The sequence below is a fragment of the Protobothrops mucrosquamatus genome, unplaced genomic scaffold (assembly GCF_001527695.2).
Source record: "Protobothrops mucrosquamatus isolate PMUCROS unplaced genomic scaffold, P.Mucros_1.0 scaffold3574, whole genome shotgun sequence".
In the NCBI taxonomy this organism is placed as follows: Eukaryota; Metazoa; Chordata; class Lepidosauria; order Squamata; family Viperidae; genus Protobothrops; species Protobothrops mucrosquamatus.
In genome coordinates, this window is record NW_015389539.1 from 68679 (window position 1) to 85008 (window position 16330).

At 46.0% G+C, this 16330-nt stretch overlaps 1 protein-coding gene across 1 annotated transcript in view; it reads right to left on the reverse strand.

The window, feature by feature from the left end:
• BRIP1 (BRCA1 interacting protein C-terminal helicase 1) overlaps positions 1-16330 on the reverse strand; it is a 97606-nt gene that overhangs the window by 57383 nt on the left and 23893 nt on the right. Inside the window, exons 7-13 of the mRNA XM_029286404.1 lie at positions 10055-10342; positions 9302-9523; positions 4978-5177; positions 4395-4527; positions 2770-2915; positions 2492-2657; positions 884-1024 (exon numbers count right to left, since the gene is read on the reverse strand). Of these exons, the coding sequence (XP_029142237.1) occupies positions 884-1024; positions 2492-2657; positions 2770-2915; positions 4395-4527; positions 4978-5177; positions 9302-9523; positions 10055-10342 (1296 nt within the window). The remainder of the gene's footprint in view (positions 1-883; positions 1025-2491; positions 2658-2769; positions 2916-4394; positions 4528-4977; positions 5178-9301; positions 9524-10054; positions 10343-16330) is intronic.

Below are 16330 nucleotides of genomic sequence, written 5' to 3' on the forward strand. Positions count from 1 at the left end.
CTGGTTAATTGTTCTAACTGTCAGGAAGTTTCTCCTTAGTTCTAGGTTGCTTCTCTCCTTGATTAGTTTCCATCCGTTGCTTCTTGTCCTGCCTTCAGGCGCTTTGGAGAATAGCTTGACTCCCTCTTCTTTGGGGCAGCCCCTGAGATATTGGAAGACTGCTATCCTGTCCCCCCTCGTCCTTCTCTTCGTTAAACTACACATACCCAATTCCAGCAACCGTTCCTTATATGTTTTAGCCTCCAGTCCCCTGATCATCTTTGTTGCTCTTCTCTGCACTCTTTCTAGAGCAGTGGTTCTCAACCTGTGGATCGGGACCCCATTTGGGGTCGATCGACCATTTCACGGGGGTCGCCAAGCAAGGCTGTCTGCCATTTTTTCCTCCTTTTCCGGCGGGTGCCTTACCTCCCTTGGGCTGGGCCAGCTGGTGGTCAGCCTGCTCCGTTTCTGCCGCTTGCCAGCTATGCCTCGGCCGGCGCAGGGGGCTGAACCACGGATGCGTGGCGCTCCCGGGCAGGGAAAGTCCTCGACTTACGACCGGTTGGGTAGTCCTCGACTTACAACCGGGTTAGTCCTCGACTTACGACTGGTTTAGTCCTCGACTTACGACCGGTTTAGTCCTTGACGTACGACCGGTTGGGGTCGCGGCATTAAAAAGATTGAGAACCACTGTTCTAGAGTTTCAACATCTTTTTTACATCGTGGTGACCAAAACTGGATGCAGTATTCCAAGGCATTGTAAAGTGGTATTAACACTTCACGTGATCTTGATTCTATCCCTCTGTTAATGCAGCCTAGCACTGTGTTGCCTTTTTTTGGCAGCTGCAGCACACTGAGTGAATGAACCTCAGAATGTATCGGCTGCTGAATGAAGGGATCTTACCTGTGAATTTCTAATGACATGGTTCGCTTCAAGCTGAATGGAGAAGTTCACCCCGAGCTCGGATGAAAAGGAATCCATTGGAGAAAGCGTTCCCGAGGTTAAAACGATGGATCTGACCACACTGCTTAAATTGGAGAAGGCCTACAGAAAATAAACACACAAAACATTTCCACGTTTGTTGCTTTCAAGTGCAGATCCTTAAATCCCCAAAACGTCCCTACAAGGCAGTCCTCGATTTACTACAGTTGAGAGCGGAATTTTCGTTGTTAAGCAAGGCAGTTTTTACGTCAGTCACAGCCAATTTTACAACCTGTTTTGCCATAGTCAATAAGCAAATCATCTGCATTTGTTAGGTTAATAATGTGGTTTGAGTGGTTGAAACGCTGGGCAGTGTCATGCAATGGGTGGAAACTAACCAAGGAGAGAAGCAACCTAGAACTAAGGAGAAACTTGCTGACAGTGAGAACAGTTAACCAGGGGAACAACCTGCCTCCAGAAGCGGTGAATGCTCCAACACTGGAAGTTTTTAAGAAGAGACTGGACAGCCATTTGTCCGAAATGGTATAGGGTCCGAAATGGTATATGAGCAGGGGGTTGGACTAGATGACCTTCAAGGTCCCTTCCAACTTTACTACTACTACTACTACTACTACTACTACTACTACTACTACTACTACTACTACTATTATTATTATTATTATTATTATTATTATTATTATTATTATTATTATCCTGCCCTGGACCTTCTCTGGAGGCGAGTTCAGAGGAGGAGGGTGAGTTTGAGTCGGCAGAGGAAAGCGCGCAGCCGAATACTGCTTAGGATCGGGGTTCAGAGAATGCTAACCTGATGGAGCAGGTGCCCCCCACCCTTTTCAATGAGGAGGAGGTGGAGTTCACACCTCCTCCTGTTCCAAGGTCACGTTGAGCAGAAAGGAGGCAGGCACAATGTGGATCAGCGAGACTATTCGCGAGGAGGCAACCTTGCCTCTCATGAAGGGTTGCACTGGCGTTACCTACAGTAGTGGCCAAAATTGTGGAAACCTTTTGGGAAAAGTGTATTTTTGAGGTTTGATGGCTAATAACACCACTTTTTTGGGCAGTAGTACCATAAAATTATATATCAATGGAAAGATAATTTAATCAAGAATGTAATGCAACAAAGTTTGTTCAATTATCTGTACTGTGAAAGTTGGACCATAAGAAAAGCCGAGCGCCAAAGAATTGAGGCCTTTGAACTATGGTGCTGGAGAAGACTCCTGCGAGTCCCCTGGACTGCAAGGTGATCAAACTGGTCAGTCCTAGAGGCGATCAGCCCTGACTGCTCTTTAGAAGGCCAGATCCTGAAGTTGAAACTCAAGTACTTTGGCCACCTAATGAGGAGGAAGGACTCACTGGAGAAGAGCCTGATGCTGGGAAAGATGGAGGGCAAGAGAAGAAGGGGACGACAGAGAAGGAGGTGGCTGGATGGAGTCACTGAAGCAGGAGGCGTGAGCTTCAATGGACTCCAGAAGATGGTAGAGGACAGGAAGACCTGGAGAAACGTCGTCCATGGGGTCGCGATGTGTCGGACACGACTTCACAACTAAAAACAACAACAAAACAGCTTACCACAGCTGGATTCAAGCACCAGAAGTTGAGTCTGTTTACGGCCGTTTTACGTCGTGATCTTTTCCGAGGACGGGCCAAGAAACCGTCTTTATCCAGAATCTCAGGTGGGTTTTCATTCATCCAGATGAAAGTTTGCTGCAGGGCAATTCGGTAATCGTCGGCAAATCTAAGGAGAAGCAAACTGAAAATGTAGACAAATCCCTGAAACGTATTGAATTAGGAGGACCGCAATTGGTAGAAACTGGAGAAAAAAGAAGGGCAGTGAAACCTTTACTGACCTGTGGTTTTCTTTGAAAAGATAGTGGATGACCATAAAGAGACCTTTTAGGATAAATTGAGTCGAAGGACTTATAACTGGAATGGAAACCGGTTGGTCTAACCCAGAAAACTTTTCTTCCTTTTCAAGCACAGTGTGAAGATGTTTCTAGGAAAGAGCAAAACGGTTAAGGAGGGACTTTAAAGAGCCTGCATAATTATTCCACGGGGATGGGGCTCCTCTGTTTCCACTGCATTCAAAAGAACAAGAATCGCAACAATATGCATTAAGAAAGGCCCGCCAAACGTTTTGAAGACCAGTCCCACCAATACTGACAGGGCTGGTTGCTAGTATATCGACAGAGAGTAAACCCTACTCCCGTGGTGGCGAACCTATGGCACGCGTGCCACAGGTGGCATGCAGAGCCCTCTCTGTGGGCACGCGCGCCCTCACCCCAGTCCTAGGCCTTCAGCTGGGTTTTATAAAACCTTTTCGCTTTAGGCCTCCGCCGAGGCTCAATCAATCAATTTCAACTTCTCGCGGGAAAAAAAAAGATCTCGCAAAGTTGGAATTGATTGATTGAACTTTTTAGTCCCACCCAGTCTGCCGTTACCACCGAAGCCACGCCCACCCAATGGGCCATGCCCACCCAATGGGTCACGCCCACCCAATGGGCCACACCCACCCGGCACTGACAATACATAAGTGGGTTATGGGTTGCAGTTTGGGCACTCGGTCTCTAAAAGGTTCGCCATCACTGCCCTACTCCCTTCTAGCACTGATGATGTAACCTAGTTGGGTCATGAAACATGTGCAAGAAAACAACCAAGCTCAGAGAGCACCAAGGACTCCACAGTCCTCCTCTTCCTCTTCCTCCTGCTCCTCTCTCTCTCTCTCTCTCTCTCTCTCTCTCTCTCCCCTCACCTCACCTCACCTCACCTCACAGGGTTGTTGTGAGGAAAATAGGAAGAAGGAGTATTAGATATGTCAGCCGCCTTGAGTTACTTGTGAAAAAAAAACCAATAAAGGCGGGATACACAGAAATAAGATACATGAATAAAATAAACCCTGAGCTACAAATAGGCACTTCTATTAGTATTTAATTAATGAATTGATTACTAGGTTTCTACAGAGCAAAATCCAAACAATTTAAGAATATTGTGCAAATTTGTTTTAGCCAGATGAATGTTAATACAGGTAGTCCTCGACCTAAGATCACAATTGAGCCCAAAATTTAATGTTGTTAAGTGAGACATTTGTTAAGTGAGTTTTGCCCCATTTTATGACTTTTCTTGCCACAGTTGTTAAGTGAATCATTGCATTTCACAAGTTATGTGAATCTGGCTTCCCCCATTGACTTTGCTTGTCAGACGGTCACAAAAGGGGATCACAGCAACGGTCATAAATATGAACCAGCTGCCAGGCGTCTGAATTTTGATCACGTGATCATGGGGATGCTGCAAAGGTCGTAACTATGAAAAACGGTCATAAGTCACATTTTTCAGTGCCGTTGCAACTTTGAACAGTCACTAAACGAACTATTGAAAGTTGAGGACTACCTGTAGGCTGTTTTTACCATTGAGTTCCAAAACAGTTTTGAAGATGGCATCTTCAAACTGATTTTCATGTATCGTTAAAAATTCCTACCTGTAAAAGGGGAAATAAGGCCACTGTAATTCCCATTTCATGCAAAATGGCCACCATTTGACTTCCGCTCCAGACTTTGCTTGAGGTCTCATAACCGCTCTGGATCAGCTGACTGCAGGCAACCCTTAACCAACTGCAAAACAGGCAAATTTTATAGAATAGAGTAGAATGGAATAGAATGAAATAATAAGAATGGAATGGAATGGAATGGAATGGAATAGAATAGAATAGAATAGAATAGAATAGAATAGAATAGAATAGAATAGAATAGAATAGAATAGAATAGAATGAAATAATAAAGTAGAGTAGAGTAGAGTAGAGTAGAGTAGAGTAGAGTAGAGTAGAGTAGAGTAGAAGGAACAGAATAGAATGAAATAATAACAATAGAGTAGACTAGAGTAGAGTAGAGTAGAGTAGAATCAGGAAGAATAGAATGGAATGGAATGGAATGGAATAGAATGGAATGGAATAGAATAGAATTCATTTACTAAACAAATTTAGATGACCACCAAGTAACACAATCATTTCCACCTCAAACTCCCGAAGCTCATTTTCACTCCACTGCTAAGTGCTCTTCACTTACTTTGTCAGACTGTAGCACACAGCACGCAAAGGCTCGTGGTCGTTCGACCTAATGTGGTTGTTCACCATCGCGTCCAGCTCCTCTCGTGCCAATATGAGCTGTTCCTCCGTCACGTTATAGCTGGCCGACTCCCGTGCACAGTCCTCAATATTATGAGCTTCGTCTAAAATCAGCACCTGACCTTTCAGCTCAATTTCCATCTGCAAAAATTGAAATCAATTAGTTTATCAATTAGCAAAAGCAGCCTTCTTTTTATTTGGAAATAATAATAATAATAATAATAATAATAATAATAATAATAATAATAATAATAATAATAATAATAATAATAGGCACCTTGGGTGCAATCCCAAAACAACTGGAGCACCACTTGAACACCATTGGCATTGACAAATTCGCCATCAGTCAATTGCAAAAGGCGGCCTTACTAGGAACTGCTTCCATCCTGCGACGAGATCTGTAATACCATCAAACATCCACATCTGCCTATCCCAGATCCTTGAGAAGGACTCGATAGGTGGACAAAAATGCCAAATCCTGTCTGAACATCTGGCTGACTGTGCGATGATCCATAATAATAATAATAATAATAATAATAATAATAATAATAATAATAATAATAATAAAGTTGGAAGGGACCTTGGAGGTCATCTAGTCCAACCCCCTGCTCAGGCAGGAAACCCTATACCATTTCAGACAAATGGCTGTCCGGTCTCTTCTTAAAATCTTCCAGTGTTGGAGCATTCACCGCTTCTGGAGGCAGGTTGTTCTACTGGTTAATTGTCCTCACTGTCGGGAATTTTCACCTTAATTCCAGGTTGCTTCTCTCCTTGATTAGTGTCCATCCGTTGCTTCTTTTCCTGCCTTCAGGTGCTTTGGAGAAGAGCTTGACTCCCTCTTCTTTGGGGCAGCCCCTGAGATAGTGGAAGACTGCTATCGTGTCCCCCCTCGTCCTTCTCTTCATTAAACTGGACATGCCCAATTCCAGCAACCGTTCTTCAAAATTTGATTGCTTGGCATCCAACGTGTATTTACAACGGGTGCAATAGCCTGGGGTCGTGTGACCGTCATTTACAACTAAGCCGTGGTGGCGCAGTGGTTAGAATGCAGTACTGCAGGCTACTTCTGCTGACTGCCGGCTGCCTGCAGTTCAGCAGTTCAATTGTCACTGGCCCGAGGTTGACTCAGGCCTCCATCCTTCCGAGGTCGGTAAAATGAGGACTCAGATTGTTGAGGGCAAGAGGCTGATTCTGTAAACTGGTTAGAGAGGGCACTGTGAAGCGGTATATAAGTCTAGGTGCTGTTGCTATTGCTTCCTTCCCTTCTTTCTCTCCCTCTCTCCCTTTCCTTCCTTCCTTCCTTCCTTGTCATGGTGATGCAATGATTAAAATGCAGCATTCAGGCAAAAACTCTGCCCACTGCCAGGAGTTCGATCCTGACCAGTCCAAGGCTGACTCGGCCTTCCATCCTTCTGAGGTCAGTAAAATGAGGACCCAGATTGTTGGGTTACAGAGGCTGACTCTGTAAATCGCTTAGAGAGGGCACAGTGAAGCGGTATATAATAATAATAATAATGATAAAGGTGGAAGGGAGCTTGGAGGTTATCTAGTCCAACCCCCTGCTCAGGCAGGAAACCTTATAGCATTTCGAACAAATGGCTGTCCAGTTTCTTCTTAAAAACTTCCAGTGTTGGAGCATTCACCGCTTCTCAGCTGGTTTCCAGCAAGCAAAGGCAATGAGAAAATCCACACGCGTTTAAAGGCCACGTGATTCACTTAACAACTGCCCTGATTCACTTAGGAACCATGGCCATAGAGGTCATAAAAATGGGTACAACTCATTTAAAAATCTCCTTGCTTCACAAGGGAAATTCAGACCTCAATTGTGCTTGTAATTCGTGGGCTACCAATGTTACGGGTAATCCTCAACTTATAACCACAATTTCTGTTGTTAAAAAAGACAGGCTTTAAGCGGTTTTGCCCCACTTTATGACCTTTCTTGCCACAATTAAGTGAATCACCGCTCTGAAGTTATTCACACGGTTGTGAGGTGGATCTGGTTTCCCCATTGATTTCACTTGTCAGAAAGTCGCAAAAGGGGATCACGTGACTCCGGGCCACTGCGACCGTCGTAAATACAAACTCCTGACAGTGAACAGAGTTTGCCTGCAATAGTAATAGCAATAGCACTTATAGACTTATATACTGCTTTACAGTGCTTTATTGCTCTCTAAGCAGTTTACAGAGTCAGCATATGCCCTGCCCCCAACAATCTAGGTCCTCATTTTACCAACCTTGGAAGGACGGAAGGATGAGTCGACCTTGAGCCAGGATCGAACTCCTGGCAGTGGGCAGAGTTTGCTTGCAATATTCCATTCTAACCACTGCACCACCACCACAAGTTAGTAACACAGTTATTAAGTGAATCTGGCTTACCCCATTGACTTTGCTTGTCAGAAAGTCACAACAGGTGGATCACAAGACCCCGGGACATTGTGACCGTCATAAATATGAACCAGTTGCCAAGCATCCGAATTTTGACCACGTGACCGTGGGGACGCTGCAGTGGTTGTAAGTGTGAAAATGAGTCATAGGTCATTTTTTCCATTGCCGCTGTAACTTCGGTCACTAAACAAATGGTTTTAAGTCGAGAACTATCTATATTATGGTATTACACTCCAAAGAATCTGCTTGCTTTTGCCTAAGAACTCTCTGTACGGGGCAGTTCAAACTTTTTTTCCCCCCTCCTTCCTCTTACAACACATTGGATCTAATATAAAGTAAATGTTCCTCTTTGTGAGAGATTTTGGGGAAACTGGCACAGGAAGAGGAGAGGGAGCAGACGTAAACAATCCAGGGACAGGGAATGAATTATTTGATGGCTTATCTCCTAAATTGCGAGACAGACCAAGGGGTGATGAACCCAGGATAAAACATTTCTAATAATTGTCCCAAAGATGCTTTTTCAGCAGGCAACTGGACTTTCTTGTTTTTCTTTGAAGACGTTTTGCTTCTCATCCAAGAAGCTTCTTCAGCTCTGACTGGGATGGTGGGGAATGGAAGGATTCATACTCCTTGTAGACAGCTGGTCATCTGCATTCTTTTAGAGCAGGGGTCTTCCAACTTGGCCCTTTGATGACTTGTAGACTTCAACTCCCAGAATTCCTCAGCCAGGAGTTCTGGGAGTTGAAGTCCACAAGTCATCAAAGGGCCAAGTTTGAAGACCCCTGTTTTAGAGAGTCATTAAAGCCATTTGGAGGTTTACCTGTGTTCTCACGGACACCAAGGAATATTCTGTTGCCTGCTCTCAAAAGTGTACACACACATAACACACACACAAACTTGCTATATACCAGATGTCCCCAACCTTTTGGGCACCAGAGACCGGTTCCGTGGAGAAAGTTTTTTCCATGGACTAGAGAGTGCGTGGTTTTGTGTGCTGCCTGCATCCCACGGATGGGGCTTTGCTTGTTTGTGCAGCCCGGTTGCTGGCCCAGTACTGGTCCATGGACCGGAGGTTGGGTACCCCTGCTATATACAACATATGTATAAACCAACAGCCTTACATATAAATGCATATAAATATTAATCACTGTCCATCTTGAATACATGATGAAGCTTGAGAGTTAACAAGGTTGATGTTATTTGGAACATTGTGAATGCTCCAAGACTGGAAGTTTTTAAGAAGAGACTGGACTGTCTGAAATGGTATAGGGTTTCCTGCCTGAGCAGGGGGTTGGACTAGAAGACCTCCGAAGTCCCTTCCAACTCTATTTATTATTATTATTATTATTATTATTATTATTATTATTATTATTATTATTATTATTATTATTATTATTATTATTGATCATCGCACAGTCAGCCAGATGTTCAGACTGGATTTGGCATTTTATCTACCTATCGAGTCCTTACCAAGGACCTGAGATAGGCAGATGTGGATGTTTGATGGTATTACAGATATCGTCGCAGGATGGAAGCAGTTCCTAGTAAGGCCGCCTTTTGCAATTTAATGGCGAATTTGTCAATGCCGATGATGGTGTTCAAGTGGTGCTCCAGTTTGGGGATTGCACACCAGGCGCCTATTACTATTGGTACCACCCTTGCTTGCCTTTGCCACAGTCTTTCTATTTCTATTTGTAGGTCTTTGTATTTTTTTATTTTTATTATTATTATTATTACTGTTGTTGTTGTTGTTGTTGTTATGGATGTTCTGCTTCGGATACCATGGAGCCCCCCCCCCCCCAGAAGGTAGCAAGGAAAACAGGTCACGAACAGAATGTGTAGCGTCCCAGACAATCCTGGGAAAAGATATTCATACTTACGCTTTCTCTTATCTGAGAGTCCAAAAGGTAGTTGTATGGACAGAACACAATCTCGGCATACGCCATTAGCTCGCGAGCGGCAAAGTAGGCGCAGGATCGGAGTTTCTTTCCCAAGCGCACCAATTCTTCCAGATCCCAAGTCTGATGTTTTCTATCTGCCGACGGTATCGAGAGACGCTCGGTCAGCCTATGGGCTCCGTGATAAAAAGAACAAGACACGCCCTGGAAACAGACAATTGAGAATTTATTTATTTTTTTAAAAAAAACAGCCACGAACCTTCATGTGCAGGTAGTCCTCGACTTACAGCCGTTCATTTAGTGACTGTCCTAAGTTAGAACGGCCCTGAAAAAAGTAACGTAGGACTGTTCATCACATGATCATTGCAGCGTCCCCACGGTCACGGGATCAAAATTCGGGCATTTGGCAACTGACTCATATTTATGACAGTTGCAGTGACCCCCTTTTGCGACCTGCTGACCAGGAAAGTCAATGGGGAAGCCAGATTCGCTTAACAACCGGGTTACTAATTGAATCACTGTAGTGATTTACTTAACAATCATGGCAAGGAAAGTCGTAAAATGGGGCAAAACTCACTGAACAAATTTCTCACTTAGCAACAAAAATCCTGGGCTCAGTTGTGATCGTAGGTCGAGACTACCCGTATAGGGTCTCCTGCTCGAGCCAGGCGGGCGGGTTGGACTAGAAGACCTCCCAGGTCCTTTCCAATTCTGTTATTCGGAAATCACACTCACCTCTTTTCCTTCCAGCAACTCTGAGCACTTTTCATTCTTGTTGCTCCCTCGGGAGACCCGTGGATGGACGCAGGAATACTCCCTACTTGACAGAATGGTCATGCGAACGCTTGAGTAGCGAGTCCGGTGCAGCTCCTTCACAATCTGAGCTATTTGCTTGTGAGTTCGGGTGCCGAAAAATATTTTGGGGATCGGCAACTTCCCTCCATTCTCCTTCTTAGCCTCGGCAGCATTTTTGGTGTTTTGCTCAAGGTCGAAGCAAGAACACTTGGTGCAGGGAGTGGGAGGCTGTAACTATGGGGGGGAAAAAATCCCATTAAAGATACTAATTTGGCAATTTGGCAAAAACTGGATGGAAGGGTCAGTCACTGCAATCCTACTGGACCAATTGGGAGTGTGCAGTTTGTTTATGTGATTTATATTCCACTGTTATTATTTTTTATAAACCACTCAAGACAGCAAACGTATCAAATGCTTCGTCTTCCTCCTCTTTTCCTCACAACAGCCCTGTGAGGTGAGTTGGGCTGAGAGAGTGACTGGCCCAAGGTGACCCAACTGGGTTTCATGCCTAAGGAGGGACTAGAACTCACACCCTCTTGGTGACCGACCCAAAGTCACCCAGCTGGCTTTCATGCCTAAGGCAGGACTAGAACTCATTGTCTCCTGGTGATTGGACCAAGGTTTCATGTCTAAGGCGGGGCTAGAGCTCTCAGTCTCCTGGTGATTGGCCCAAGGTCACCCAGTTGGCTTTCATGTCTAAGGCGGGTCTAGAACTCTCAGACTCTTGGTGATTGGCCCAAAGTCACCCAACTGGCTTTCAAGCCTATGACGGGTTTAGAACTCTCAGTCTCCTGGTGATTGGCCCAAAGTCACTCAGGTGACCCTGAGGACACGGGTAAGCCTCCAGGTGGCATCAATGACTCTCTAAAACAGTGGTTCTCAACCTTTTTAATGCCGCGACCCCCAACCGGTCGTAAGTCGAGGACTAAACCGGTCGTAAGTCGAGGACTAAACCGGTCGTAAGTCGAGGACTAAACCGGTCGTAAGTCGAGGACTACCCAACCGGTCGTAAGTCGAGGACTACCCAACCGGTCGTAAGTCGAGGACTTTCCCTGCCCGGGAGCGCCGCACATGCGTGGCTCTGCCCCCTGCGCCGGCCGAGGCGTAGCTGGCAAGCGGCAGAGACGGAGCAGGCCGACCACCAGCTGGCCCAGCCCAAGGGAGGTAAGGCACCCGCTGGAAAAGGGGAAAAAAATGGCGGACAAAAAAAATGGCGGACGGCCTTGCTTGGCGACCCCTGTGAAATGGTCGATCGACCCCAAATGGGGTCACGACCCATAGGTTGAGAACCGCTGCTCTAAAAGAAGGCAAATGACCAGCTTTCTGCAAGGAGTATAAAAATCCTTCCGTTCCTCACCATCCAGTCCGAGCTGAAGAAGCTTCTTGGATGAGAAGTGAAATGTCTTCAAAAAAAAAAAAAAAACCCAAGGAAGTCCAGTCACCTCCTAAAAAAGCACCTCTGGGACAACCATGACCTGGATGACTGAGAATCTCCATAGACATTCAGTGACCCTGTTGACCCGGAATTAGGAGACCGCATAGGAAGTATCACTTGTGAATATCTGCAGATGACCCTGCTGTCTTTGGGCACTTGCAGAGTCATGGATGCAGGGTCATGAAAGGACAGCAAGAAAAACACCCAATGTCCTAACCCACCCAGGAACGTACAATGTCTTTAGGGAAATACCCAAAGGGAACATTTGTAGCTACTTCTGCTTTCTCCCTTCTTATCTACAGTGCGCCAGACTTACTGGGTGAAATCTTTATCTTATGTGTGTTCAGCTTTGCTGGGTGGGTTGCTTATGTAATCAGAAAGAATAAATACAAGGATGTCTTGTCATTCGGGGCCTCTCTCTTTTAGAGGAGCCCGTCTTTGTTCAGCTGAATAAAAATGTAAAGCTTAAAGGCAACTTCTGGTTTCCTGTATTTGTTTTATCAAGCAAAACCCTCAGAACCCTAAAAACCCTAAAAACTGGAAGTTTTTAAGAAGAAACTGGACAGCCATTTGTCCAAAATGGTATAGGGTTTCCTGCCTGAGCAGGGGGTTGGACTAGATGACCTCCAAGGTCCCTTCCAACTTTATCATTATTATTCTTATTATTATTATTCTAGAACCTGCACAGCAACCCAGAGAGATGCTGGGTCCTTGGCTGAACGTCGTAAAGCAGAAGATGGACAGCCGTCTGTCAGACCGGCTTTAATTTCGATTCCTGCCCTGAGCTGCTGGTTGATCTCCAGGTCTAAATGGTTCCTTCCGCCTCCGGGATTCTAGCGTTCACTCTGGTCTGTGATCCTTACAAGGCCAATAATAACGGCGACAATGACAGCGAGGCCACATCATCTTCCCAGCATGAAAAAAAAATGTCACACTGACACGGAGAAGCAGACACACACAGTACTCCTGTCCAAATCCCCCTTCCCTCCATCCTCTTAATTGTAATCAGTAAGATTATCCTCCCCCACCCCACCCACCCAGCGTAAGCAAATGCTAAGTCACCGGGCGCGTTATGCTACAGTAGTCAGGATCAACTATCTCCTCGCCTGGGCTCTATGGAAAAGCGGGTTCCAATTACCCCTCGTCCCCACTCGAGCGTGTCTGGCGTTAAAAATGACAATGCAGGGTAGAACGGGCCGTCAATGCAACCCCTTCAGGAGCTGCCAGCCAAGCGGGATAAAAGGCCGGCGGACGTGCCAAAGAAACGGAGCCGTCCGCGTGGATAAAGTTACCGGCCGCGCTGGAATCGTTACATTCCTCTCTCAAGTTGCCAGAAACGGCAGATTTCATTATGTCGTCCTGCCACATTAAACAGAGGCTTCCAAATAGCCGCTCTTCTCGATATTGAATAATTACTTATTCACCCCCAAGGATAAAAGGGAGACTTGATGAATGGGCCCCCTTGTCCGCCGGCGAGAAGGAAACAGCTGACGCAGGGTGTCTATTACATACCCCGCTCTCTTGGCCTCAGTTCTGTAGTCGGACAGAAAAACTGGAACTCAAACTATGCCGCGTGATATTACAGTCGACACTTGTCGGGTTTTGTTTTGTTGGGTTTTTTTTTTTCAGAAAAGAAGGAGGAAAGATATCGCTAGGCGCACGCGGCCCTGAACACGAGCGCACAAAACTAGGGTGAAGCGCCTGCTGATTGAATGGTTGGTAGGGGTGTTTGACCCAACGGGGAACGCCTAGAGAAGGGGGACACCTGGTTAGGAACCTGTCTAGGGGGCAGGCGGTTTCAGGAAATACGGGTAGTCTTCGACTTACAACAGTGCATTTAGTGACGGTTCAAAGTTGCAACCGCACTGGGGAAAGTGACTTCACGGTGACGACCTTTGCAGCATCCCCGTGGTCACGTGATCAAAATTCAGACGCTTGGCAGCTGCTTCGTATGTCGTGGTTCCGATAGATGAGACCAGTAAAAAGAACTCCGAGGCTAAAAAGCTTCCTTAAAGAACATATTTATTTGGCTACATAATATCGGCAGGGTCAAAAGTGAACCCAAGACTGAAATACCGCCCCACACACTAAGGTTACAAAGTTACAAGTGAAACTTCCCACCCGTTATAAATCACATTCTCCAATTAACAACTTGCATGGGCTTTCTAACGAAAGATACAACCCGCCAAAATGCAGCTAGCAATGACCTTGGTTCCCACAGAACAATGTATTGTTATGACTTAAGATAAAACTCTCATCTCCCTACTCCCAAGTCTGTCTATGGCAGTGGTGGCGAACCTATGGCACACGTGCCAGAGGCGGCACTCAGAGCCTTCTGTTGGCACGCGTGCCACTGCCACCAGCAGCAGGTCCATCAAGCCGCCACCACCGCCCGGAGCAGGAGCCCTGCCCAGCACAAAGGAGGTAAAGCGGCCGACTAGCAAGCTCGAGTAGAGGTGGTAGAGCAGAGGTCACCAACCATTGTCGATTGGCAGACTGGAAGAAAAGAGAGGAAGAAGCATTTTACATGCGTGCGTGCACACACGGGGCCACGAGCATGCATGCACTGCAAATGGGGTGGGGCTAGTGGCTGTGTGATACTCACTAGCCCTGCCCCGTTCTTGCGTGGTGCAGTGCCTTGTACTTGCACCCTGCGGCGCGGCGGCAGCCGTGTTTGCGCCTTGCAGTACGGTGGCCCATTATTGCACCCCTGGTTTTTGCATGCCAAGAGGTGGCACTCAGAGGCGCCTCCCTGCCCCACCGAGGGCACCACAATGCTGATGCGCCCCTGGCACTTTGCGATAAATAAGTGGGTTTTGGGTTGCGGTTTGGGCACTCAGTCTCTAAAAGGTTCGCCATCACTGGTCTATGGCAACCGAAAATGAAGGGAAAATGGCTTCAGCTAATTTCGTTGTAGAGCTGACATCATATTTATGATTGTTGCTGTGTCCCAAGGCCATCTGATCCCCTTTTACGAAATTCTGACAAGCAAAGTCAAGGGGGAAGCCAGATTCACTTAACAACTGGGTTACCAACTTTAGCAACCCCAGTGATTCACTTAACAACTATGGCAAGAAAGGTCATACAATGGAGCAAAGCTCACTTAACAATAGAAATTTTGGCCTCCATTGTGGTCATAAGTTGAGGACGACCTGTAACGGAGGAATAGGGAAGGGGGAAGGACATCAGCCTGGCAACCAAATATAGGTTTGTTTGTTTATTCGTGTCAGAAGCATCACAATTAAAATAAGGCACACTATGTAATGCAAAATGTAAAATGTAAGATTAAAATATGTACTGGTTAAACAGATCATGCCCAGAAACTAGCAACGTTAATTGTGTTCTGTCGTGCTGTGATGAGGTTCTCAAGTGTACATTGATCAGGACACAAAAGGAAGGTATACATAGGTGTTGTTGTCTGTGTGTCACCACGATCAAGGATGAAACTTTGGCAGCTATGTGCCTCTGCGTTTCAACTGCCTTTAGATTGAGGGGGGGAGGTGTTACTTTCAAGTGGGTAAGATGGAGAAACGAAACTTCTTTGATTCAGCTGCAGACGGTGGGAGCCCGAAGCCTTGTCAAGGACACCAGAACAGATGTGGATTTGAAGGAGACGGTTCCCATAAAAAAAAAATGAACTTGTTAATATGGATTACGTAAGACGTTGGGGGTTTGGCTGGGAAAATTATTGTTTAAGCTTATGAATTGGTGTTGGGACCTCAGAGTTAGTTTTGCTTCGGCATAACCAAGCAATGTATTCAATAAACAGTAAGATTTTTGGAAACGGAATGAACCTGGAGTTTTATTTGGATTCTCGAGCTGGGTGTTGACACCCTGCCTAAAATCACAGAATAACCCTAAACGGATCAACTGTCCAGTTTACCAGATCGATCAATTATCTATGTCTGGCAATTTCCTAAAGAAGAAGGCACAGTTTTACATGAAAAAGATTTCATGTGTAATTATTGATATTATCTCGGGAAGCTGGGAAAGATGCATGCCTCCAAACAGAGGAAGCCTATGTTAATGTTGTGATTTTTTTCCCTCCTAAACAGAAGAGTGCTTTATTACAAGTTCATTAGGTCAGGGCTTTTCAACCAGTGGTACGGGTACCACCTGTGGTACATTGGCACCTGGCAGGTGGTATGCGACCATCCTAGAAAAGTGGTAGCGGGGGAGGGGAATGAGCTGAACAGGTGGCAGCACCGCATAAGCCTGAGCAAGAGATGGCTGGAGCTGCAGGGCTATCAGGGCTCAGCCGAAGCTCCAGGATCAGTGCCAGGCTCCAGCTGGAGCTTGGCGCTGATCCTGGTGCTTCTGCTGAGCCCTGAAGAAGCACCAATAAGCTGGAAAGCAGCACTGATCCTGGCATTTCTGCTGAGCCCAGAAGAAGCATCGATCAGCTGGAATGTTGCAGCATCTCCAGGGTCTTGTGATTTACATTCAGATGCTTGGCAACTGATTCATATTTATGATGGTCACAGTGTCCCAGGGTCATGTGAAGTGACCAAAACCTGCTGCAACCACCCAGCAGACGGGGGGGAATAAAAACCATACACCCCCCCACCCCACCCCCGCTGCCAATCCCCAACAGAAATGCTCACAACAATGAAAACCTCGGACAGGAGGAAGAGCGCCACCGGGCAGGCAGGCAGGTTTCTTGCTAAGCTGTGGCTTGGGGGGCACTTTTTTCAGTGCCATTGTAACTTCTCAACAGTCACTAAGCGAACTGTTGTAAGTCGAGGACTACCTGTACTTTTTTCCTTTTTTTTTTTTTTTTG